This window comes from Lagenorhynchus albirostris, chromosome 2 (genome assembly GCF_949774975.1).
Source record: "Lagenorhynchus albirostris chromosome 2, mLagAlb1.1, whole genome shotgun sequence".
NCBI lineage: Eukaryota > Metazoa > Chordata > Mammalia > Artiodactyla > Delphinidae > Lagenorhynchus > Lagenorhynchus albirostris.
The window spans coordinates 26,571,976-26,598,557 of record NC_083096.1 but is presented as its reverse complement, the minus strand read 5'-3'; the positions used below and the strand labels follow the sequence as shown (position 1 = coordinate 26,598,557).

Below are 26,582 nucleotides of genomic sequence, written 5' to 3'. Positions count from 1 at the left end.
TCCTCACTGGTCCCAAGCTTTCATCACCTCTCACTAAAGCTGTAGCCTCCTAATGAGTGTACCTATTTCCACTCTTGGACACCTCTAATTCCTACCTTTTAATGCAGCCACAGTCATCTTTCCAACACACAGATATATCACCACTGTTGTCTTTAAAACTCAGTATCTTTCTAATGCTTAAAAGGAAAAGATAAAACTATTTTACATGTGCTCCTTGAATAGTCTGCCCTTTCATCTTACACTATGCTCTGCCCCCTTTCTGCCCTCCCATACCATCATATAGGCATTCTTTTAAGTCCTTGGCTCCAAGGCATATGCTTTTCCTGTCTGAATACGCCTCTATGCCTTCTCTCTCTTCTCTCTCCCTCTTCTTCTCCCCTTCCCTCTCTGTACTGTTTTCCCCGAGACTACACGAATTTACATTCCCACCAACAGTGCACAAGGGTTTCCTTTTCTCCACATCCTCACCAACACTTGTTATCTCGTTTTTTTTTTTTTTTTTTTTTTTTTTTTTGCGGTATGCGGGCCTCTCACTGCTGTGGCCTCTCCCGTTGCGGAGCACAGGCTTTGGATGTGCAGGCTCAGCGGCCATGGCTCATGGGCCCAGCAGCTCCGCGGCATGTGGGATCTTCCCAGACCGGGGCACGAACCCGTGTTCCCTGCATCGGCAGGTGGACTCTCAACCACTGCGCCACCAGGGAAGCCCATATCTCTTGTCTTTTTGATGACATTCTGACAAGTGTGATTACCTCATTGTGATTTTGATTTGTACTTTCCTAACGATTAGTGATGTTGAGCACCTCTTCATGTACCTGTTGGTGATCTTTAATGTCTTCCGTGGAAAAATGTATGTTCAGTTCCTGTCCTTTTTTAAATTTTTTTTTTCTCTTGTGTTGTATGAGTTCTTTATAATATTTTAGATATTAACCCCTTATCAGATATATGATTTGCAACTATTTCGCCATTCTGTAGCTTGCCTTTTCATATTGTTGATGGTTTCCCTTGCTGTACAAAAGTTTTTTAGTTTGATGTAATCCCATTTGATTATTTTTGCTTTTGTTGCCTTTGCTTTCAGTGTTAAATAAAAAAAATCATTACGAAGACCAGTGTTATGGAGTTTACCATCTATGTTTTCTTCTAGGAGTTTTATGGTTTCAGGTCTTAGGTTCAAGTCTTTAATCTCATTTTGAGTTAGTTTTCGTGTATAGCCTAAGATAGCGGTCCAGTTTCATTCTTTTGCATGTAGCACTCTAATTCTCCCAACACCATTTATTGAAAAGACTGTCCCTTCCCCATTGTATATTCTTGGCTCCTTTGTTGTAAATTAATTGAATACATATGTGTGGGTTTATTTTGGAGCCCCTTATTCCATTCCATTGATCTGTGTGTCTGTTTTTATGCCAAAGCCATACTGTTTTCTAAATGACTATAGCTTTGTAACATAATTTGAAATCAGGAAGCATAATGCCTGCAGCTTTATTCTTTCTCAAGATTGCTTTGGCTATTTTGGGTCTTCTGTGGTTCCACAAAAACTTCACAATTGTTTGTTCTATTTCTGTGGAAAATGCCATTGGAATTGCACTGAATTCCAATGTAACTGAACACACTGAATTCCAAATGCACTGAATCTGTACAGTGCTTTGGGTTGTACGAACATTTTAACAGCATTAATCCTTCCAATCCATAAGCATGGAATATCTTTCCATTTATTGGTTTCTTCTTCAATATCTTTCATCACTGTCTTATAGTTTTCAGTGTACAGGTCTTTCACCTCCTTGGTTAACAGAGTACCCTTTTCAGGTACTAGAAGGCTCTGTATAATAAGGTACATGCTGATTAAAGGAGTGAAATATGTGTATACCATTTGTGCCGCACCTTCTATATTACGCGGTATGTTAAAATGTTTACTTTTTTCTATGACATGGATTCTAAACCTTGGCCAATAGATCGCTATTATATACTATAACGATTAGTTCATCACGATGTTCCTATTTTGGTGCCCAGCCTAGCCTTTCTTATCTACGTTTTAGAGGCCAGAATAGTTCTTAAGAGCTGTTTCACTAAACTCAGACTTTGCAAATCAGTTAGGACAAGATTGAGACCTTGGAGTACGCCACTTCTTTTGAATAAAAAAGTATTTGCATTTCAGCATGTTTTATTTTTTATGTTCAAAGAAGTTACAGAGGCAACTGGCAAATCACAAATAGTTGTTGGAAAGCAGGTGAGCCAAGTACCTTGCCGTAGAGCTAATGTTTTCTTAGGTTTTTCTAGGTTCCAGGAAGCTAAGAGTACAATCAGAATCATCACTTTCATGAAGCTTCATCATGGCGTGGAGCCTTAATACCACCACAACTACTGTTTTTGAAAGAACAGTCTTTGTCTAAAGTTGCTCGAATATCTCTTCCATTCTCTACAGCCTAGATACTGAAAACACAAAATGCCACCTTGGGGATTCAGTCTAATTTTTTTAATTAAAGATAATTGTGTACCTTCAGTAATTAAGTTTTATTAACACCATCTTATTATTTTTTAATTATCAGAGTTAAGTTTTATTAACACTATTTTTATACTGTATTAAAGTGTCCAGTGTGAGCCTCAGGACATGTAATATCCACTTTGCTTGCTTCTCACACCTTCTCAGGTTTTTTTTTCTTTTAATATGACCACTTTAAGTCACAATACAGTATTGTAATCTATAACCTCAAGATTGTACAGCATATCTCTAGACCTTATTCATCTTGCATCTCCTTCAGGTTCTTACTCAAATGTCATCTTCTCAGTGAAACCTCCCTGGCCACTTTATCTAAAATTATAGTTCCCCACCCACCTCCTCCAAATGCCTGACACTACTGGTCTCCTTTCTCTGATTTACTTTTTCTCCTCAGAACGTATCACTATATACCATGGTACATTACATACCTGTGCTCCCTACTATAGCTCCATTAAGGGACTTTTATCTTTTCTACTGCTGAATCCTCAGTGCCCAACACCACACCTGACATAGAGTAGGCTTCCAATAGCTGTTGAATCAAAGGACAGACACCCAGCAAACCTTGGATTTCAAATGCTTAAAAAAATTTTAAACTCTCAGTCATTTCTCAGGTCTCTTTTCCTCAATAAACATCTCTTATATTAAAATTTTGTTATGAGATTCAATGGGAAGGGGCACAATTATGATGCAACATAGTTCTTTGCATACTTGCTTAAGTATGCTAATGTAAAGAATTGGCCAACAACTTAGTCATTTTTAAATTTCTTTAAAGGAAAATTGATTGTTACAAAAATATTAGCAATGTATTGTGGAGTTTATAACAGTGTAGACATGAAATGTATGACAATAATAACACAAAGGACTTTACAAGGAAATGCAAGCATTTTGTTGTAAGGACCTTAGGTTAAATGTTACATTATTTTAAGGTAGATCATGAGAAATTTAAAGATGCACACTATAAACCCTAGAGCAACTTCCAAAATTCATAAAACAAGAGGTATAGCTCATAAGCTAATAGTGGAGATAATATTTAAAATATCAAATCCCAAAGAAATCAGGAAAGAAGAAAAAAAACAAATAGAAAACAATGGGCAGATATAAATTCAACCATACTGCTAATTAGCTGTACTAGAAGTAAATGGTCAAAACATTCCAATTAAAAGGCACATTGTCACAATGAATAAATAGCAAGGCCCAAATACATCTTGTCGACAATAAATGAGCCATAAATATAAAGATATAAATAGATTAAAGATCATTAGAGGATGGAAAAAGATACACTAATCTTAAGAAAGCTCTAGTGGCTATATTAATATCAAAGTAGACTTCAGAATAAGAAATATCACCATAAATAAAGAGGACATTTCATAATGACGAAAGAGCTAATTCATCAAAAAACATAATTTTAAATACACATGCACCTAACAGCTTCAAAGCACACAAAGCAAAAACTTACAGAGTTGAAAAGAAATTAATAGACAAATCCACAATTATTGTTGGAGGTTTTTAACATGCCTCTCTCTCAGTAGCTGACAGAGCAAGTAAATAGAAAATCACTTAGGATACAGAAGATCTGAACGATGCTATCTTCCAATTTGATTTAATTGACATTTAAAGAACACTACTCAACAAGAACAGAGCACATATTCTAAATGCATGTAGAACCTTAATCAAAACAGGCCACATAATGGGTCATAAAACAAATCTCAACAAATTTTAAAAGGCTAAGATTGTACAGAGTATATTCTGTCTACAACAAAATTAAATTAGAAATAAATAATAGAGAGAAATCAGGAAAATCTTCCAATATTTAGAAACATAAGCATCATATTTAACTCATGGATTAAATGGAAATCACAAAAAAAATTACAAAGTATTTTCAACTGAATGGAAATAAACATACAAAATGTCAGTGTTTGGAAATGCAATTAAAATAGTGTTAGAGAGACATGTATAACTTTAAATGCTTATATTAAAAAAAGTCTAAAATAAATAATCTAATAAGCTTCTAAAGAGGCTAAAAAAAAAAGAGAGCAAATTAAACCCAAAGAAAGTAGAAAGAATGGACTAATAAAGAGCTGAAACCAATGAAATAGAAAATAAACATAATCAAATGCTTATTCTTTGGGGAAAAAACTCAAAATCAATAAAATGGAGAAAGCTCTAGTTAGACTGATCAAGAGAAAATGAGAGAAGATACAAATTACCAATACCAGGAATAAAAGAAAGGACATCACTGCAAACTACAGAAATTAAAAGGATAATATACAAACATTAAAAACCTTATGCCAGTAATTTGACAAGTTGGATGAAATGAATACAGTCCTTGAAAAAACATAAATTACCAAAACTGACACAAAAAGAAACAGAAAAACCTGAATCTCTCCATATCTGTTAAAGAAGTGGAATTTATAACTAAAAACATCCCCTCAGAGATTCTAGCCAACATTTAAAAGGAAATAATACCAACCCTACATGTACTCTTTCAGAAAAATGAAGGCACTAAAACTAAAAAACTACAGGACAGTATGCCTCCAGATGAAAAAGTAGTACATCTTGGCCAAGGGGGTAGGGCACCTAAGTTAAGTGCTGGGCATATTTATGAATAAAACAGCTAAAACTCTTTCCCACATGGGCACAGCCTTGTGTGAGACATTGTTACCGATGAGGGGACTAATGCCTGGAAGACAAATAACTTGCCAGAGGACACAAACACAACATTTGGATCCAGATCCCTAAAATTCTAAAACCTGTAATTGTATTATACTATACTCCGTATCACCCATCATACTTTGTACTGACAATCTCAGGATTTTATGAGAAATTTTTAAAATCCTTGGAAAGAATTAATATTTTTAAGCATCTATGTACCAGACTAGGTTTTGTGCTCAGTACTGAAATGAGAGTTCTAATGCCATAATTACCATGGCACTTAGAGAACTGTCCTTTCAGTCCTATGGTAAGAGAGTCCCTGAAGCAAAAATGTGAAGTGGTTACATAGCAATGATTCTCAGCAATTTTCTAGTTAGTTTGATTTGATTTTTTGATAACATTATTTACTTCTTTTCACCATTTCAGAATTGACTGTACTAAAAATACATGTTTCTTATAGACATTTTAATAACACATGTTTTAAAGAATACATATATTATTATACATATTACTACTAATATCTAAATTTTAGTCAGAGCTATCCTCTCTGGGCTCAGTTCTCCTCTAACTACTTCTCTAAGAAATACTTTCCTTTAAGAATATCAATTTATGGAAAAGGAAAAACCATTATTAAATAAATATAATACATTTTAAAATTTAAAAATTCACATTTGTTATAATTTAAACCACATTACTTTCCTATTATTCTGGTCCTTTGACCCCTTTGTATTAGTATTTTCTTTGGTTTTTGTACTCTAAAGGAATTAAGTAACTTGCTTAACCACTGTGCTACGTTCAAGAATGCAAACTGTCAAGTGACAGACCCAAAGCATTTATAATGAAAAAAGGTGGAGAATCCAGGCAGGAACACAGGTATCTCTCTTAACACCATGTTCTTTTCAACAGATTGATATCCATCAGCATATATTTACATCTACACATGGCCGAACTACTTACCTGATTATGTGCATTAATGTTATAAGCTACTCAAAGAGTACATACTAGGTATTATCCTATTTTGCAATCCTAAATTGTGGTATTCTGATATTGAATTTCACATAGCAGATGACAGAGGACCATTACAAAGTTCTGAAGATAAGTAGCAGCTTTCATCATTTATTCACAAGACAGAGGCAATGAATACCAAAAGGCCATACATAAAAACTAGAAAGTTAAAGATGACTCATGTTAACAAAATAAAATATATATAAGGTTAATGATTAGTGAGTGTAAGCAGATAAAAAACACTACAAAAGAGGGCTTCCCTGGTGGCGCAGTTGTTGAGAGTCCACACCTGCGGATGCAGGGAACACGGGTTCGTGCCCCGGTCCAGGAAGATCCCACATGCCGCGGAGCGGCTGGGCCTGTGAGCCATGGCCACTGGGCCTGCGCGTCCGGAGCCCGTGCTCCGCAACGGGAGAGGCCAAAAAAACACTACAAAAGTAATGCACAAAAATATAATTTTCATTATATACCTAAGAGACTGTCAGTAAGAAAAATAATACAATATTGCTTCCTATATTACAGCCCTATAGTGATGATATGTAAAAGTTTAAAAGTACTAAGGTAATAACCAAAAAATATTTTAAACTATATAGGTGACAGGCTGAGTATGATTCTCTTTTTTAATCAGAAGCTTAAAATGGCCAACAAACATGACAGATTTATAACCTCCTTCCTCATAAAAGCAAAATGAAACCTTTTTGTCCTCATCCAAATTACATGTTATTATTTGGGACTGCAAAGCTTCCTACTTTCTTTTTTTGTCTAGTTATGCATCTACGCTATTACTCTGGAAACATAAATTGCAGTTTTGCTAAAAAATAAAAAACTATGAGCTCTTCAAAGAAAAGGTTCAGTTTAAACACAAGTATAATCGATAGTTAATATTTTCATAGTTTAAATAGGTGAAATACAAATGACTCACAGCCTACTTTGCTTTATGGAAAATACATAAGTATGTATTCTTTACATGTTATCTAGTCACACTAACAACTAGCAAAGTCTTCAGTATGGGAATACCAATCTACTCATGGACAACATATACGATAATATGAACTAATATAAAAGTGTTTTGCAGTGGTAATCACAAATTGTTCTTTTCAGATTTTATAGATTAAGAAGCCTATGGCAAACTATGAAATGAAAAGGGAGTTTTCACATAAAAGCTGTATGTCAATCCAGTACAGTTTACTTCAAATAAGTTATTTTATTGATTTCCTATGCACAGTATTCAAATCTGTGATTGTTATTTGGAGGTACTTAAGAAAATTTTGATGGGGTTGCCTCTTAAATGGAGGTCAATGCTAAAACTAGAGCAGCTACTGCCTCAGGAGACATACATATTTAAAGACAATTTAAGAGTTCTAATCAATCCCAGAAGTTCTTACATGGTTTATAGTTCTTTCTCTTTCCTGGCTATTGCCTCTTAATCATGTCACTGGTAATTAAAAATGCTATCACTTCAGAGATAGGATAATAACAGGGAAACAAACTTCAAATATACTGGTGGTGGTTGAAATTAATTTTAGAATCCAGTTTGTTGTAACCAATGGAGGAGAAGGCTAGTCTGAATAAAATCTGCATCATTTAAAAAGCAGTATTATTACATTTTAGGTACAATGAATCACTCTAAAGACTTGCCCGATGGGAGACCTACTTTTACATGAGTATTAATATGTGCAAATAAAAGCTCTTTGTATTTTAATGTGGCTTATTTTTTAATAGAAGTAGTGATGTCTCATGAAATACTGCTTAAATTATTCATCTGATTAGCTAATTCTTCAGAAATAGGTAAAATTTAACCTAGCCCTTATTAAAAACAAAAGAAAAAAATGAATAAGATTCCATGTATCTGAACCCAATTATTACAATTCATCCTACTTAGTGTTCAGTAAAATTAAAGACAAATTGGCTACTAAATGCTTTCATGTGATGTTTCTGATAAAAAGACAGTTATAAATAAATGTATTACGTCCCCCTTACCAATATGAGCTCGGTCAGATATGATAAGCCTTTTTTCCCAGCCTTCCAGACCTAGAGGGAAGGGAAAAGATACATTTAATTGTACATTTTGTATAATTTTTAGACTTAATTTCCTTAGAAATACACTGTTTAAAAGTCTTTTTCACCTAAGTAGTCATTTTAGCATCTTTTCTTCTGCATAGGAAATATGTTTAATAAGAATTTTCTCACCTGTCATTCATTATACAAAGTCATTCACAAATTCCTTCTAAATGTTTTGCTCTAAAAAGCTCCAAACTCAAGCCAGCCATAGCCACATAAAATACTTTCAGGAATCCAAAACAGAAATGGTAGGAAGTATCATTTTGTTGGGGGTGGGGGGTGGGGTGGGGGGGTGTGTGGAGAGGTGGGGGGGTGGGATGTGAGGGAGCGTGGGTGAAGTTCAAAGCAAGGGGAGAATTTTGAGAAAAGGGAGTTAATTTGGGGTATGGCACCCTTTCCCAAAAGACAATTATAAAAAGTGTGATTAGGGCTTCCCTGGTGGTGCAGTGGTTGAGAGTCCGCCTGCCGATGCAGGGGACACGGGTTCGTGCCCCGGTCTGGGAAGATCCCACATGCCGCGGAGCGGCTACGCCCGTGAGCCATGGCCGCTGAGCCTGCGCATCCGGAGCCTGTGCTCCGCAACGGGAGAGGCCACAACAGTGAGAGGCCCGCGTACCAAAAAAAAAAAAAAAAAAGTGTGATTAAACAAAATAATAAAATGTTCTAATTTCTCCAAAGTACTGTCACTTACTGCACTTATCACACTGAATTATAAGAAGATACATGTGTCTCCCCATTTAAGTGTGAATGCCTGAGAGTAGGGGCCATGAATTTTCATAGTATGGGGTCTGTCATCCAATAAATGTTCAAGAAAAATTATTGTTGAATGAATAAATAAATGAATCTAAATATTCTTCTTTAAAGAGAGTAAGTTAGTAGGCTATATGCATTCTAAGGATAAGCCACTGAGCCCTATTTTCAAAATTAGTATTTGAATATTAAAAATTAGTTGTTAATTTTGATAATATCCAAAGATTTGTTTTACAAATATTCCTTATAGATTAAAGAAGTTATTAAGCCTCCCGCTCTATAGCTGTTTTTGACATGTAACACGTATTCTAAAGTTTGCTTAGGGAATATTATAACAAAATATTACAAAGAAACTCAATAAAGTAGATTCAGCTGGGTTAGATAGGCCAGAAGGAAAAAGAGTAGGGCAAAATTGTAAAGGGGATGAAGGACAGCAGAGAGCAGCAAGGGAACCTCAAGGTGACCAATTAAAAAGGCAGACACAACACACAGGTAAAAGTGCAGGGAAGACAACAGAGATAATAGCAAGACAGGATTCTGTGAAGTCAGATTTAGTTGTTAGGAACACTTGAGGATGGATTGCTACTTTTAAACGTGAAAAATAAACTTTAACGATGTAATAGAATTTAATTCTTTAAATATGAGCTAAGGGAGAACTACACTAATGCTTTTCCTCAATTGTGTGTCATTTGCATTGCCACATTCCCCTCAAACCCTAGCAAGGTAGCCTAACTGAATGTAAACAGACTTCCAAAAATCCAGAAGAGATTAGAAAAGGCAGGAAATCAAGTCTTTTTTTTAAAGATGGAAGTGGATACATTGCATAGAATAAGCATTTCCCTCCTTTGGAGGCAGGGACCTAAAAAACCTCTTTTGTCCCTAGGTTGTAGTAACCAAGGGAGTTCCAGATTCTCTAGGAAATGAGACTAAAAGTGCACAAAATGGGCTACAGTGGCTCTCTGACTGCCTTAAGCTAATTTTTGGCTTGTGTAGAAGTGGATGCTAACGAGCACAAATGACAAAATGAACTCGTGAATTTCCTAGAGTTTTGCCACCAGCATATAGTAATTCTAGCTACCTAGAGTTTGCAGATGACCAATGTGTAAAAAATCAGGACTTACACAATGACCTTGTTATGTTTGTCTTTTGTTTAGAACACTGATGATAATGAATAAAATTTAATAACTGACATTAAAAATTTTGTCCTACAATAATCTGCAATGTTAAAGTAGAAGACAAAAATGTTAAGTTTTTCTGGAATGAGAGCCCAATAATACTTCATTAAAAAAACAACAACAAAAAAAAAAACTGGCTGCCAGACAAAGCAGACTCATTCTTTCATACCTTTTCCTTTTTGAACATTTTTTTCTGCTTCCTCAAACAACCCAGGTAGATGAATTACCACACCATTTCCTAAAAAACAAAAACCACAAATAAGCAAATCCCAAACTTAAACATCTATATCTATAATATAGACATACATCTTCAATAACCCTTTATCTAGAATAGTAGAAGAGTGAGGCACTTTGATTAGGAGGACATTCTAATTTATCAGGGAGTTACCACAGAAATGGTTCCAAGTTTTAAACGGTAGTATAATGTAAATACATAATAGAACATAATACACAGAATACAAAACACTAAAACTACACTCAATATAACTTGAAATTTCTTTGAAACAAAGTGAAACTATTATTTTGAAAGAAACTAGTTATATAGTTTTAGGCAAACTGAACCAGATCACAGTCTTTCAAATTGGGGACTCAAACCTATTAGTGGCCATAAAATCAATTTATTGGGTTGTGATGAGCATTTTTAAAAATAAAAGACAAGAAGAGAAAATATCAGATTGCATCTTATAAGCGTTCAGAACCAGTCAATGAAACACAGACCTCTTGTATTTCTTACTATGCTTCACAGTGTTTGGAAAATTCATTTGATGATCTAACACTTTGTTATACAATTAAGATTGCCAATGATCAGAAATAAATGCAAAGTAATCATTCCAAAAAAGTTATTAGTGCTAAATGATCTAAGAGAGTTGTAAAACAGCCAAAGTTAGGTATATTCCAGAAGGTACCACTGTCAAGATTAATAAGCAATAAATGAATCATTTGATTAGAGATTAAATAAGTTTAGATTATGAAAAATAAACACTATTATCAATTGGGGAAAAAAAGTCCCTAAATTCAGTTTATATACTTACCAATGAATGCCGTAACATTAGGATTAATTATTCCACTAGGTAAAAGATGAAAATCATACTCCACAGAATCTACAACAACTGTATGGCCAGCATTATTTCCTCCCTGAAATACAAGATTGGGAAAAATGAACCTGACAATAAATATGACAAGTAATATATCTCCTTCCAAAGTGAATTAATGACCTCCTGCTAAAATGTCAATAAGGCAACCCAAGTATTTGCCGTGAATACTTATTCTTTACAGGCTTTACAATAGTTTGTCTATCCTCTCTCCTTTCCCTACTTGAATGGTTATTCCTAACAGGATCTGGAAATTGGAAAGTTCAGGTTTCTGGAAGATAGGAAGACGTATCCCTTTTTATTTTATTTTATTATTATTATTTTTTGGCTGGGTTGGGTCTTCTCTTCATTGCTGCATGCGGGCTTTCTCTAGTTAAGGTGAGCGGGGGCTACTCTTGTTGGGATGTGCAAGTTTCTCATTGCGGTGGCTTCTCTTGTCGTGCAGCATGGGCTCTAGGCGCGTGGCTTCAGTAGTTGTGGTACGTGGGCTCAGTAATTGTGGCTCGTGGGCTCTGGAGCGCAGGCTCAGTAGTTGTGGTGCACAGGCTTAGTTGCTCCGCGGAATGTGGGATCTTCCCAGACCAGGGCTCAAACCTGTGTCCCCTGAATTGGCAGGCAGATTCTTAACCACTGTGCCAACAGGGAAGTCCCATATCCCTTTTTGAAAGAGAGAAAAAAGCGAACAAAGTACAGGGAACAATTAGTTTGTTATTCTGTTTCCGGCACTATGTGGAACATGTAGCAATCTAATTAAATTTCCATAATATTTATCTTAAAAAAATCCTTAAAATAGAAAAATCTATCCAGTTACCCTAACTTGACATAAATATTCATATAATTCTCATTGTCCTAAGAGTGTGTCAAGCAACTCTGTGACCTAAAATTATTATTCTTACATGGACTTATCAACAAGGATATCTCCCAAGTAAATCCCTCAAACATTGGTTATCCTGGAGAATAATTTTTAAATTTTAAAATCAGTCTCATGAGTTTGGTTAGTGACCGAGTTCCTTGAATCTGCTCATCTCTGGCTAAAGTAATACACTGGGTCAAGGAACCTCTAAAGCTGAGAATCATAGCATAAACCCATGGTGAAACTTCCACTCTATGAAACAAAATGTGAAGTTGAATTATAAAAATTAGGTACAAAGAAGACTGAATATTAAGTGACCAGATAATATTTCTAAGTTTAAAAAGCATGGGGAAAAGACACAAATCAATTTGATTATGTTTAAACTTCTACACAATACTAACAAAAGTTTTAAAATAAACAACAAACTAGGAATATATTTGAACAAATAAAAGGTTTAACAACATCTTTGTGGGACATTTTAAAAAAAAAATCAAAACGATATCTCCTGAGGATGACTAGTTTAACTTGATCACAAGGCTATTTGACAAATGTATTTTACTTACTTTTACCATCATCATCATGAATTCACAAAAATGCCAGAAAAATAGGTCCTGCAAAAAAAATCTTCAAAAAAGCAAATACTTATTTACACTGTGTTTTGCACTGTACAGAGCAAAGAATTCCTTGCTTAAAGACTAGTGTATGTCGTGTAAATTAAAAAAAAAAAAAAAAAGACTTGGTGGTGGTGGCCTATAGTCCACAAGATAACAGGTAGATGACAAGACACAGGAAGGACAGAAGTGGTAGTGTTAAGCAATACCTCCTTCACTTGATACCATCAAGGCAACAGGTGAATATTTTTTACTATTTATTTTTTGTAGGCAACATCTGCATATGATACAAAAGGCACAGAAGGATGCACAATAAAAAGTAAAGTCCTTCCCATACTCCACCCTCCCCTTCCCTGCTACAAGGCTGCTGTTACCACCAGCTTTTTGTGTCCTTCCCTAAGTAATTTTGCATATACAAACACATTTATACATTGTTTTATTCCACCTATACAAATGGTAGGAAAGATACACACCTGGGCAGCTTGCTTTTTTACTTAACAAATCTTGGAGCTCATTCCATAACCTTGTAAACAGAACATCTCATCCTTTGAACAGCTGCACTACATTCCTTTTTATATGGACACATAATTTATTAAACTGGTCCCAAAGAAAGACATTCAGATTGTTTCCAACCTCTTGTCATTATTAACAATGTTGCAATACACTTCCTGGTACACACTTTACTATTATTTCACACTTGGCAGGTTTATCACCAATCCTGACAGAATCTTAAAACATAGAATATATTGATCTTAACTTAGTCTTTTTTAAATAACTCACAGGACAATTCTTACTTGGTTTTTACGGTTTTCCTTTTACTCTATCCCTCATACCAATATTAGCCTTTTTATCACAACTTTTTATGATTTAGGAAACGTCCCCCAACTTTTCAGGAAAAATCTTTTCAGAGTATGAAGCTCACTAAAATTTCCTCAAATCCTAGGAAAGTGTTAATTTGTTATTATAACTATTTACTCTAAATTGTTATAAAACACTAAATTTAATGAATTTGTATTAAATTGTTAATAGTATTGGTGACTTTGAGACCAACAACCAATAAAGCATTATTATTTAAGCAGAACCAGTTTTCTTTTTAATCCATCATTTGCTTAATATAAAAAACAATCTACTCTGTAATTTTGATGTAGACCTTTAAAGTAAGTCTCCTTTATACAAAGTTATTTTTACAGATATACTAATCATTTGGTGAAATAATTTACACAAAGTTATTTTTACAGATATACTAGTCATTTGGTGAAATAATTATTAACTCGGTTGTTCTTGTGTGTAACAAAGCCTACTACTCTCTTAGATAATATCTTACCAAGACAGGAAGTAATGATGGAAAGATAGTGGCTGATATGTTTGTTTGTTTGAGGCAGGTGGTTGTGATTGGCGATAAATGACTTGAGGGCGATAAATTGCTTTAATTCTTTGAGTCCTTCCAAGTTTACATACAGGTGGTGGTTCAGGCTGGAAAAGTTCAGCTGCAGAAGGCTTGAAATCACACTTTAGTGAACAGCTTGCTCACTCAAACATTGACCAAGATTTTTCAATAACCAATGCCTTATTAAGGATTACTATATGGTTTAAATCCCATTTAAATTGTTTGACTGAGTAGGAAAATATGGTTAAATAAACCCAAGAATAACCCTAAAATTTTCCTTTTAAGGAGTTAGGGGAGAAAATGTTAAGTGCTTATTAGTATATTCAGTCACTAGTGCCCTAAGAGGGAGTTGGGGTATAATAGCTTTTAATCTTGAAACACTCACTGTGCAGAAAACAGTCCTGAGGTGAACTGAGGAGCTACTCACAAGGAATTTCTTGACAAATTAAATCTACATATATAAAATAAGTTTGAGGATAGGGTCATTTCACCAAAATCCCCTGATGAAGCTTCAAATTTGAAGTGGCTACTTGGACACTAACCTAAAATACTTATAAATTGTGTGGAATATACAAAATTCTTCTTGGGAGCTCAGGAAAGTGTCCTGAAACAGAGGTCCATGGAAAGGTCACATGTTATTAGCAGATGGCAAAACAAAGAAGTTTCAATAGGACCACCACTGCCAGCCTCACCCAACCACAAATAACCACAAATACTACGAAGTTACAAGGGCAGATACAGTCCTCCCTCCATATCCACAGGAGATTGGTTCCAGGACTCCCACAGATACCAAAATCTAGAAATGTTTAAATCCCTTGTATAAAGTAGTGTGGTATTTGCATACAAGCTACGTGCATCCTCAAATATACTTTAAATCATCTCTAGATTACTTATAATACCTAATACAACGTAAATGCTATGTAAATAGTCGCCAGCATGGCAAATTCAAGTTTTGCGTTTTGGAACTTTCTGGAATTTTTTTTCGAATATTTTCGATTGGTGGTTGGTTGAATCCTTGGATGCAGACCCCAGGGATATGGAGGGCCAACTGTACTCTGAACTGCAGGCTCCCACGTTTGTGATGGAATGCTTCTCACATGGGCAACTCTATGTAGTATGTACCAAGATAAGTAGCAAGGACATACCTGTTTAATTATGCTTAACAATTCTCCTAAGTAGCACTGGGAAGGCCAGATAAATGATGGGAGCTAAATATATCCTTATTTCTACTGATACTTTTAACAGACTCCCCAAAGCAAATTTGGTAAACTATCCTCCCAGATACAATATTGATCACATACTAATAGTTACATGTAACTACCTCTTGCTGCTTTGCTAAATTCCCATAACACTTATAATCCCAGTCATTCATGCAGCATTTAACAAATATCTCTAATTATCATAGCTGTATATTTTATACTACCTAACTAAAAAAACAAATATGTTCACTTAATTGCTATACAAACAAGGAGCTGTGGAATAGTAATTAACGTTGTTTTCCAGATCAATTATTATCAATAGAGAAAATATTTCTTAATGAATCTCAGATGTCTTAATTTTTGAACATTTTTAATTTTAAAATATCCCATCTAAAACCCCAAGAAACAAACCAACCAGTGGAGCCCAAAAAAGTGGCTGCATAGCGTGTGGCAAGTCTCTTTGAGGAAAAACCTAAGTTTATAATGCCTTATATGATATTTTTTCTTATATTAAATAACAAGAACAAATGTAAAATTCAGTGGGGATAGATGTGAGATGATCTTTAAGTACAAGGACTCACTACTTCTTTGCTTCCCCCGCAGTGACCAATAAAGTTCTATGACATTGTTAGTACTTATTTGATATGGACTGATTAATTTTAGGAAACAAAACTCTACAAGTCTGAGACAATAAAGCCATTCTATAGCCTCCCAAAAAAGAATAAATGCAAATTAATAGTATTAAAGTAAAAAATATATCAAAAAAAAGAAATCCAGTCATCCAATCAGCACTCACCACAATCACAAAAACATCCCCTAATTTGGTGTTTATTTTACCTATTTTCTTTGACCATTATTCTTACATTAAGATTGAATGTAAATATCAAATAAGCTTCCTAATGACCAGGAAAAAACTGTATCTCATTGAAATAAATTAGAACATTATGATGGGGGCGGGGGAGCAGAACTAAAATTCTGTGTTCTCAAAGATGAAGAGCAAAGTTTCTTGTATATACTCTTAGTTTTTAAAAACCAATACAGCTAACGCTCATTATTTTAATTATAGTTAAAATAATAACCTATTTAACACCAAACATTCTTTCCCTCTAGAAAAGCACTAGAGGTCTACGATGATATTAGAAAACAGTTTACAAATGAGAATCACCCTGAATTAATGTTTCCTCATTTCTTAATTTTCCCATATGAAATTAACTGTAGGTCAGCTACACCTTTTCTATGTTCACACCCTCTGCTTCCCTACCCCCTCACCCCTTACTTTGTAAATCATAGTAATCATCCCCTCTGGCCACAGTAATTGATCCAGACAGGGAAACCTGATCCAAGCTTGACCCAATCAAGCTCCTCTCTCTTGGGAATTTGATTTTCAAAGTCAGAGATGGCTATCACCTAAGGGAGCATCCTAAAGGGAAAGGCTGCCAGTTCTGGCTGCTGAGATCCCAGAAGCTGTCTGCCTTTTGTATCAGGCCACTCTAAGGTTTAGCCATCTTGGTCTTCCTTTAAACATATTGGCATTTTGCTTAAGACAATCTCTTTCCATTGCTTGCAGACAAAGAATCCAAATGATTCACAAAACAAACTCATTGCAACATGGTATGTATACAGCTGGCTCTCTAAGTTCACATCTTGTGCTAGTAATAACTGAATATAAAATGATTAACTTATGTACACCTGAAACTAACTGTAAATCAACTATACTTCAATTAAAAAATGATTAACTTCTAAATTTTAATATTTATGCTGTCAAGAACAAACCTCTAAAACATGGTACTGCAGGATACAGGGATGATATAATATTATTTAGTATTTAGTTATTTTGTAACTGTTCTCTTAAATATCATATAAGGCATTACAGACTTATGTTTTTCCTCAGAGACTTGCCACACAATATGAAGCCACTTTTGGGCTCCACTGGTTTGTTTGTTTCTTGGGGTTTTAGACAGTATATTTCAAAATAATAGTATTTAGTTCTTTTATATTGTTTCCATGTGTACTTTTTTCCCCCCAATTTAATTTTAAACTTAAGAAAGTCAGAAGACAAGTGTTTTAAAGTTTCTTTCCACCACTCCTCAGAACCAGAGGCTGTCAAGCCCAACTCTAGAATAAAAGTTTGGATCAGGAAATGTTGATATGTGTAAGTTTCTAATTAAGAAGGTCCAGGAGAGATTTAAAAAAAAAAAAGAAAAAGAAAAGAAAAGAAGAAAAGAAATTTAAACAGGAACAAAATGACATTAGTCTGCAAAAGTGACTCCCGAGTATTAACTTCTTAGTTTGCTCCTAGGTCTTCCTCTTCCCCAAATCACTCGGGCAACTAAGTGAGTTTCTGCTGGGAGAGGAGATGAAGGCAGTGTTACAACCGGAAACAATGATGTCTCTTTTTAGCAATAGTGTTGTGGGCTAACAATTTCATGCACATAGCCAAGAGGCATTTCTCAGGCCACTTAGGCCTCTAAAATAGTATGTGTCTTCTCTTCTCTTTGTCTTCTTTTTGCTCTGAATACATGAACACTGTAATCACAGAGCTCCAAATGAACATCAATCAAGAAGTCAGAGTAAACACTATGGATTACAGCAGAGCACAGCAATGCCTCAGACCCCATGACTTTGAACTATTCCAGCAATCAAGAAAGTGTTCCCACTTCCTACCTAGTCTTCAAGCTTCTTAGAAACCTAACAATCTTTTGAGTTGGTGCTTATTACCTGTGCTGTTTTTCTTGGTAAACACTGAAAGGCCTGTGTCCCTTTCCTGATGAAACACTTCACTATTTGCCAAAACTAAAACATAGCAATCTACAGCAATAAAGCAATTATAAACAAGGATGACTGTTCTTTTATAAAAACATTCATATAATTGCAATTAGCTTATGATTTCAAAGTAGAGCAGGTTTAAGTTACTAGCAGTAAGTTGATCAAATTAAACTATTCAACAGTAACCAGACACACTAGATAGGAAAACATATACAGGGTATCTGAATTTCTTTTTAGCAAAGACATCCAAGTATACTGCTCAGTTATCTCTTAAAGGCTTACGGTATCTACTTTACCTTACAGTATTATGGTTACCTTCCAGTTTCATACACAGATAAATGTCACACAAATGATAAAAATTTCAAGTACCTTGTATTTTGTACCTTAAATTACCATTATAAAACAACTTCTCACAATGAAAATGGAATGAGGCATTGCCTTGGAGGATCTCAGGTTCCTAATTAAGAAGCTCTAGACTCTAGGTACCAAACTCTAATACACACACTTACTAAACAACGGTCAGAGATGACCAGGGTCATAGTCAGGAAGATCAGACATGCAAGCAAAAAATGCATAAACCAATAATGTTGTGCAGCTCTCTAAATGCTTGATAAAAATTCACTTAATCATTACATTTATGGAGGTATTTTCTTAAAACACATTGAAATTGAACTGCAGATTTCAAGTCAAAAAAGTTTTCTCTCATGAATAAAATTCTTCCTTTAAAAGGGTGTTTAAAAGCTTGACACAAAAATTCCATTTTTAAAAATTTTATGGGACCTCTTATTTTTTAAAGAGGAATTTTATTATATTGAATTAAATATAATTAAAAGTTGGTCCAAGGTAAAGAACCATTCCGTCTTGGAGCCAGAGTAGCCATGGGAACTGTCCTCTATTTACTGTTCTTTTCTTTCTTTATTTCTCTTTCTTTTTCTTTCTTTCTTTCTTTCTTTCTTTCTTTCTTTCTTTCTCTTTCTTTCTTTCTTTCTTGACTGAAGTATAGTTGATTTACAGTGTTGCGTTAGTTTCAGGTGTACAGCAAAGTGATTCAGTTATACATACATATATATTTTTTTAAATAAATATTTACTTATTTACTTTTGGCTGCGTTGGGTCTTCATTGCTGCACACGGGCTCTGTCTAGTTGCGGTAAGGGGGGGCTACTCTTCGGTGCGGTACGCGGTCTTCTCATTGCGGTGGCTTCTCTTGTTGCGGAACACAATCTCTAGGCGAACGGGCTTCAGTAGTTGTGGCTCGTGGGCTCCAGAGAGCAGGCTCAGTAGTTGTGGCACACAGGCTTAGTTGCTCCGTGGCATGTAGGATCTTCCCAGACCAGGGATCGAACCCATGTCCCCTGCATTGGCAGGTGGATTTTTAACCACTGTGACACCGGGGAAGTCCCATACATATATATTTTTTTTTCCGGATTCCTTTTTCCCTTATAGGTTATTACAAAATATTGAGTATAGTTCCCTGTGCTATACATACTTACTGTTCTTTTCAATTGCTTTCCCCAGACAATACTGAATACCTCAATATCCCTTTGACGTTAGATAAAAGTATTCTAATATCACCAGTCTTCACTTATTGGTATGTAGCTCAACCACATTAATCTTTGGTGTCAAAATCTGACCTAGTCCCCAAAAGATACTATAAGTAGATTTGTATTCAGTTACAGTAAGTAAGCTATTAACTATATTATCAATTCACCAGTTCACTCTAGATTTGTTCTAGGCAAAAGTTTTTCCTAGAGATACTTAAAACTAATGAACTAACCCACCCGTTCTCACCAAAATTAAAGAAACAGAATAATATTGATCTGATACTGAGATAACCTCATATAATTTAAAAAATATATGCCTCAAAAATAGAGATAATAGTATATTATATACACTAATACAATAAGTTTAAATAGTGAACAACTTGAGACATCCTCATTGACCAAACTTTGAGATCTACTGCCCTCAACAAGGAAAAACTATTTACTAGAATCACAGAGCATTCAACTGAAATTTGCTGAGGAAATACACAAAAATGATACAATTATCAGTTATCTATTTTCTCATAGATACAAGAAATAAGTCTAAAATAAACTAGTAAAGCCTTTGAACATAATGGTACGTGAAAAATACTAGCTAAAAATACTACTTAACAAATGTTAATCCAAGGAAAGTTGGGGATTCCACGATAAACTCATGCCAATAGTCAATTAAATTGTCTAGGGGTATATTAAAATAATACAGGAAAGGGCTAAACTACTGAATTCACAGAAATTTCTAAGGGTGATCCAGGTCACCCAATAAATATTTGTTGAGTATTTACTTCCTCTCTGCCTCACACAGTACTGGATGCTATGGAAGAAAACAAAAAAGGAACAAGTCCTCTTTTTGAGAAAACGTACATTCTAGTAGGGAAAACACAGTAATCTGAGAAAGCAGGAGTTAACCAAGTACACCACACTCTGGTATACACTTATGTAGGCACTTGGGAAATACTACACATAAAAAACAATCCTGATAGGAGACACAGAAATAGCAATTGTTATAACACTGGAAGAATGGCTTACCTTAAATGCTAATTCTCCACCATCTTCAAAATTATGGGAAGTGGTTTAGAAGATAATTTTAGCTGTATAAGGTCAAGGCATTAAAAAACACTGAAATTATTCTCTTTTAAATTATCTTTCAACCTTTCTGATTATTTCAAGGAGAACGCCTCAGTTGTGGCTGGTATGTCTTTTACATTTCTCTATCACTTGCTAATAGCTGGTTTCAGAGCCTTCAGCAAATACCAGCATCTAGCTATAAATTAACATTTTTTTCATTGTGTTTACTTTTATGACCAACTTTATATAGCAAGTGACAGGATATACTTTCCCTTTGTAATTAATTTTAGTTAATACTTTCTCTTTATATTAACTTTAAAGTCCTGGGGAAAAAACACAAAGAAATACTCTTCTACCTATTCCTGATTACAGGCAACTTCATGCCTGTAGTTGTAGCTGAGACTACCAAGCTTTACTTTCTCCAGAACAATAAATAAGCCCATGCTTAAGGTCTGGTATAAAGTACAATAGTTAAAATCTCTGTAGTTTCTACTCAACAAAATAAAGAAAATAAAGAATAATAGTTTACTTTGAGAGTATCTGGGGAGAAAAAAACCCAGTAATATTCTAATAAAACTATTTTTGTGTTGCCAGGAAGGAGCCTTCCTATTCCCATACTTTAACCCTTCGAAAAACCTGTACTAGTCCCCTTCTCTATCCCCACCCTGGGAAATACTTGTTTAAGAAACAGTTGTCCACTAGACTATAAGCTCCCTGTGGGCACAAGCCCTGCCTTTTTCAGCTTTTAACTCTGGGGCTAAGTGGTCCCCTGTAGATATTCATTATGTGATTGTTGGATGAATGAACTGTGCCAGGAATTGGTCCTATACTTAATTCTTCTCTTTTTCTTAAAAGACCTATCGATTTAAAATTAAGTCATCCTTTCATGCAAGTCCTACACATTTATTTAAGGATCTAGTGTATCTAAAAAGTTATAAGTAACTTCCTATAAATCTTGAATCTAAAATACAGGTCTTAAGTGCTATGATGATGAAAATGCCACTAGCTTTGCATATATTCTTTCCAAACAGGCATTTTATATATTAAAATATATAGTTAAATGCAGTGTCAGCTTTTCTTTTTAAAAAAACTGTATTTTTACTGGAAAAAATTCCTTATTTTATGATTCCATTAGAGATACATTATGTGTATACCACTTCTGGAGAAAGACTGTATAAAACCTGAGATTATGGCATGAATATGACAAAAATATACTGCTTAAACTCTAACAAAGTGCGTATTATTTTCAATAATACACAAAATTTGAATCATCAAACATGGCAATTCAAGCTCAAAATGTCTTTCCTAAAGTTGACTTTTCCCAGCTCTCTATACATACTTATTAAGAATTTCAACATTCCATAACCATCAATTTTATAAGTCAGGAGAACTTCACTAAGTAGATGTCAGCTTACTAGGACTGACCAGATGATATAAAGTTACCAAGGTGAATCACAAGGGATATTCTTAAGTCTATTCATTACTTATCTGCCTGCACTAACAAGACGTAAGAATCCTTCTAATGATGAGCTCTTAAAAGGCACTAGAAGAACACAACACTTTTTAAATTATATAAGGAAGGTAGTAAGTCAAAACTTTCCCGGTGAGTAAAGTCTGCCTAACAAGTCTGCTCATATGTTTCTTCTCTAACTTCAGCTAACATTTTGTTTGTTTGTTTGTTTGTTTTGCGGTGCGCGGGACTCTCACTGTTGCGGTCTCTCCCGTTGCGGAGCACAGGCTCTGGACGCGCAGGCTCAGCGGCCATGGCTCACGGGCCCAGCCGCTCCGCGGCATGTGGGATCTTCCCAGACCGGGGCACGAACCCGTGTCCCCTGCATCGGCAGACGGACTCTCAACCACTGCGCCACCAGGGAAGCCCTCAGCTAACATTTTAAAGCCAAACTTGGCTCCTTCTCAGTCACTTCTCTCTAGACTTTCCAAGGGCATCAGATCAGATTGGTCCATGACCTCCTTCAAGATTACTTTTTACAGTAACACAGTAGCACCTTCTCCAATCAACAAACTAATTCTACTACGTTTCAAAGGGATGTTAAAACTGAGGATCTTTCAGAATAAAGGCAAAATGGTCACATTCCCAAAACCTTCTTACAAGCCATAATGTAGCTGAACCCGAGCACTACTATTTCTGTGTAAGGAAGATGTCAGAAATGACAGTGAAGTAAATAAACAGGTCTCAGCCTCTCTCCCCTCCTACCCAGAAAGAGTTAGGTATATTTTCATACTTCTTTCCCCACAACACAGCCAGATCTGATTTTAAGACAAAAGGAAGGTGAAGGCCAGCCTTCTGGAGCAGCTCCTAAGGCAGTGTGAGGCAACCCCTTTAGGGGTGTTATTAAGTAAGGTATGCGTGTTGCCAGAGGGGTGGAGGAATAGAAGGCTGGAAGGGAGGTGCTGGTGGTGGTGCTAGTGGTTAATACTAAGAGGCAACTGGTGCAACAGCTGTCTTAACCAAGGAACGGGCAGGATGGATTTTTGCACGCAAAAAACAAGATTTTTATTTAACTTTTGATGTGCCTACCATTACCTTTTCTGCATGCTCAAATGGTACTCAATTTTAGGTAGAAAACTTCCAATCAAGTGGGCCTATGAACTTGTTAGAATGTACACAGCATCATTATATTGTGCCAGGTAAGTTCATGAAGAAGAAACATTCTTGCAACCTAAACAGACAGTGGTTAACTTCAGATATTACACTACCATTCGTTTTGAAAGTAGTTATTGCTCAACTATTTCGAATTTTAAAATTGGTAACAGTTATCTAAGAGCCTTTACAAAGGCCTAGCCTCTAGGTTGCTTCAAAGCAAACGACAAATAGGAAGAAAGCTTACAGTGAAAACCACGTGTCTCCCGGTAGGAAGTACCTTACCATTCCATTTCCCGAAAGTTCACTCTAGATGTGAGCGTAACACTGTAAATATTTCTAAATACTAGATTTGACACTCGTGTATTTCACTTGCCTCAATCGTAAAAGAGCTGGGTGGGATTCCCACCTCTGGGACCAACATGTAAAATTAATCTCCCCGGGTACCGAGTAAAAAAACCGGGGACACTAAACAGTCATCAAACAGTCCTAAGCCCCGGAGGTGCGTTCTCATGTCAACAAAGTGGCCCGGAGGTGGCAAAGCTCTGCAAGCTCGGGGCCTGCAGGTGGGGAAGTGGTGAGTCTGGATTTCAGGGCGTTTCGGCCCACTTGGTCTCCCTGAGCGGATGGGTGATGATAGGGAAGGTTTTGCGGCCCCGTAGGGTCTCCGCCCGGAGTCGCCAGCAGGCCTCGGGCGGTAGCTCCTCAAATTCGAACAGTAACCCACCTCCAAGGGCCTCAGTCCTGGGTTTGAGCACTTGTCCCCAGACCGAGAACTGCAACTCCCCAGGCATCGCGCATCTCAAAGGCTCCCCGTCAAGCCGCATCTTCCTCCTGAGCCACCCCGAGCCCTCAGCCCAAGGCCCCAGGGCAGGGGTCTCCGACCTCCCGCCATTTCTCCACGTCGCCGCAGCTCATAATAAGAGGAAAGAACCTCAAGGTGACACCTTATTTTGGACGGTGGATGCGAGTTCTGGGCCCGAGCTCAGGGGCCGGCTTCCCATCAGAGCCCGGCCGCCTCACCTGGCAGCGGCACACGATGTCTGCGTCCTGCGCCAGCAGATCCACCACCTTCCCCTTGCCTTCGTCGCCCCACTGCGCGCCGAGCACCACCGTCACCCGGTTCCCTCCGGGCCGCGCCCTGGGGCGGCCGCAGTCGCCGTTGGGCAAGGAGGATGCCGCCGGGTTGGTCTCTGCGAACGCCATGGCTCCAGAGACGCGAGGAGAGCCCGAAGGGGACGCGGGCGGGCAGGAGTGCGCGAACTGAACTGCTTTGCGGCCGCCAGCCACATGCGGAGGAAGAAGGAGCCAGAGCCAGCCCGCCCCCGCCCCGCCTGCCGGGTCGCCACCCTCCCGCCAGGCCCGCCCCGCGCTCCCGCCGCCCTCGGCGCGGGGGGAATCAGGACCTCCCGGAGGACGCCGGCCTCGGCAGCACCGCCCCTCAGGGAAAGACCACGCCCCTTCCACGGCCGGGCGCGCCCCTCCAGGGCGAACCGGGCGAGCGGAAAGGGGCGGGGGCGGGGCTTCGAGCGCGCTTCAGCCTCAACGCCCCGCCCACCCGCCCGTCCTCCCGCTTTTCAAACTGGAGAGGCGGGGAGGTGTGTGCCTGTGCGTCAGACTACAACTCCCGGCAGCGCTCTGGCGGAAGCGACGTATACCAGTGATTTGGTGTCTGCCATCTGCACGTTTCAGTCTCTGAAAATGTTCATATTTAAATAATTTTTAATTTGTTTTTATTAAGGAATGAGATAGTGTGTACAAAATACAAAGGGTGCAATTTCAAAATACAAATGGGATGAAATTGAAACGTACTATAGATTTATAATTTGGAAAGTAAAGCTCTGGAAGTAAGAACAGAGATGGGAACAGGCAAACTCGAAAGTAAAGCAGTAATGTAGAGGACATTAGGCCTGAAAATGTAGAGAACACGTAGAGTCCTATATCTTCTCATTTTACATATTAGTAACAGAAGTTCAGAGAGAAGGAATGAATTGCCCATGTCATACAATATATGCCGAATACTATAATACACTTTTAATTCCCACAACCATATGAGGTAGGTAATACTATCTTATCCTTATATTACAGGGTTTAAAAGTTAGTGAACTTCCTCCAGTGAGGGATGAATTGGTACCTAGATGGTCTGAGTCCAGAGCCCAGGTCCTTTCTGTAGTGTTTAGTGTTTCAGTTGTCGCTAGATTCCCAAGTATACTGTGAAAATAAATTAGGCTCATTTTAAGTGGAGTCAGGAAGCCCCAACGGGGTAGTTGTCGTGCAGGTACCATTCCTAGCAGATTGCATAACCAGAGGAACAAGGAAGATAAGAATATTACTCTTCTTCTGGGATAAGGGAAGACATTTTTCACACAGGAATTTTATCTCCTGCTTTTAAAAAAAAGAAGGCAGATTCCTCCCTGCCCCAGCAACAATGCTCTAACCTTTGAAATCTTTTTCCACTTTAGTTAAATGAATAAATATTATTTTATAATGATCTGTGATCCAATTTAGTCATGTCCAAAATTTTTGATATTTTTTAAAAACTTCCCAAGAATCAAACTATAAATGAAGTCTTTTTGACCTTAAACTAACTTTGGGATTTTTTTGGAGGGCCTCTGGAGCATCTTGAAGGATCTGTTCTCTCTCTTTATTAAAAAGGAGATATTAAACTAATTAGGCTTATTTGGGAAATTACATGGGAAGCATTGTCAAATAAATAATACTAAGCCTTCTTTATATTGCATCTGTATATGTCATAAATGTTTCAGAAATTATGACATTCCTAGAAATCTTGATATGTTCTGGTGTATTATCATTCATAATTCTAGTTATTATCTTAAAATGTGTGTCATAGAACTTACCAAATTCCCATGTCAATTCCATAATAATGGACTCTTATTGGATCTTTAATAACAGACATTTAAGTCTTTTGTCATTCACAGAGAGTTACTGTTTTACTCTGATGCTTTGCAAGAATATTCCTATAAAAATGCTTCGTCTTCAAGGAGATTCCTGGAAAAGACCCTAACAAATACTCTAGAACAGGGGTCCCCAACCCCCCCAGGCTGCACAGTGGGAGGTGAGCGGCAGGGGAGCCTGCAAAACTTCATCTTCCGCTCCCCATTGCTCAAGTTACCGCCTGAAGCATCCTCCCCACCCAACCCTGGTCCATGAGAAAAAAATTGTCTTCCACAAAACCAGTCCCTGGTGCCAAAAAGGTTGGGGACCACTGCTCTAGAATGCAGGTTTCTGATAACTTTAAGTTCATAACACTGAACTGGGTAAAAGTTTCTAAAACTTTAATGGAAAATTGATTGATTCATAAAGCTGCTAACCC

The 26,582-nt window shown here is 36.9% G+C and overlaps 1 protein-coding gene across 2 annotated transcripts in view; it reads right to left on the bottom strand.

Moving 5' to 3' along the window:
• ADSS2 (adenylosuccinate synthase 2) overlaps positions 1-24,575 on the bottom strand; it is a 40,154-nt gene extending 15,579 nt beyond the window's left edge. Inside the window, exons 1-4 of one of the 2 annotated variants that reach the window (XM_060128560.1) lie at positions 24,272-24,575; positions 11,166-11,268; positions 10,304-10,372; positions 8,129-8,179 (exon numbers count right to left, since the gene is read on the bottom strand). In XM_060128560.1, the coding sequence (XP_059984543.1) occupies positions 8,129-8,179; positions 10,304-10,372; positions 11,166-11,268; positions 24,272-24,454 (406 nt within the window). In that variant the 5' untranslated portion in view covers positions 24,455-24,575. Of the gene's footprint in view, positions 1-95; positions 486-8,128; positions 8,180-10,303; positions 10,373-11,165; positions 11,269-24,271 lie in introns of those variants that run through there. The other variant, XM_060128562.1, reaches the window with a different exon arrangement.
• Positions 24,576-26,582: the final 2,007 nt, after the last annotated feature.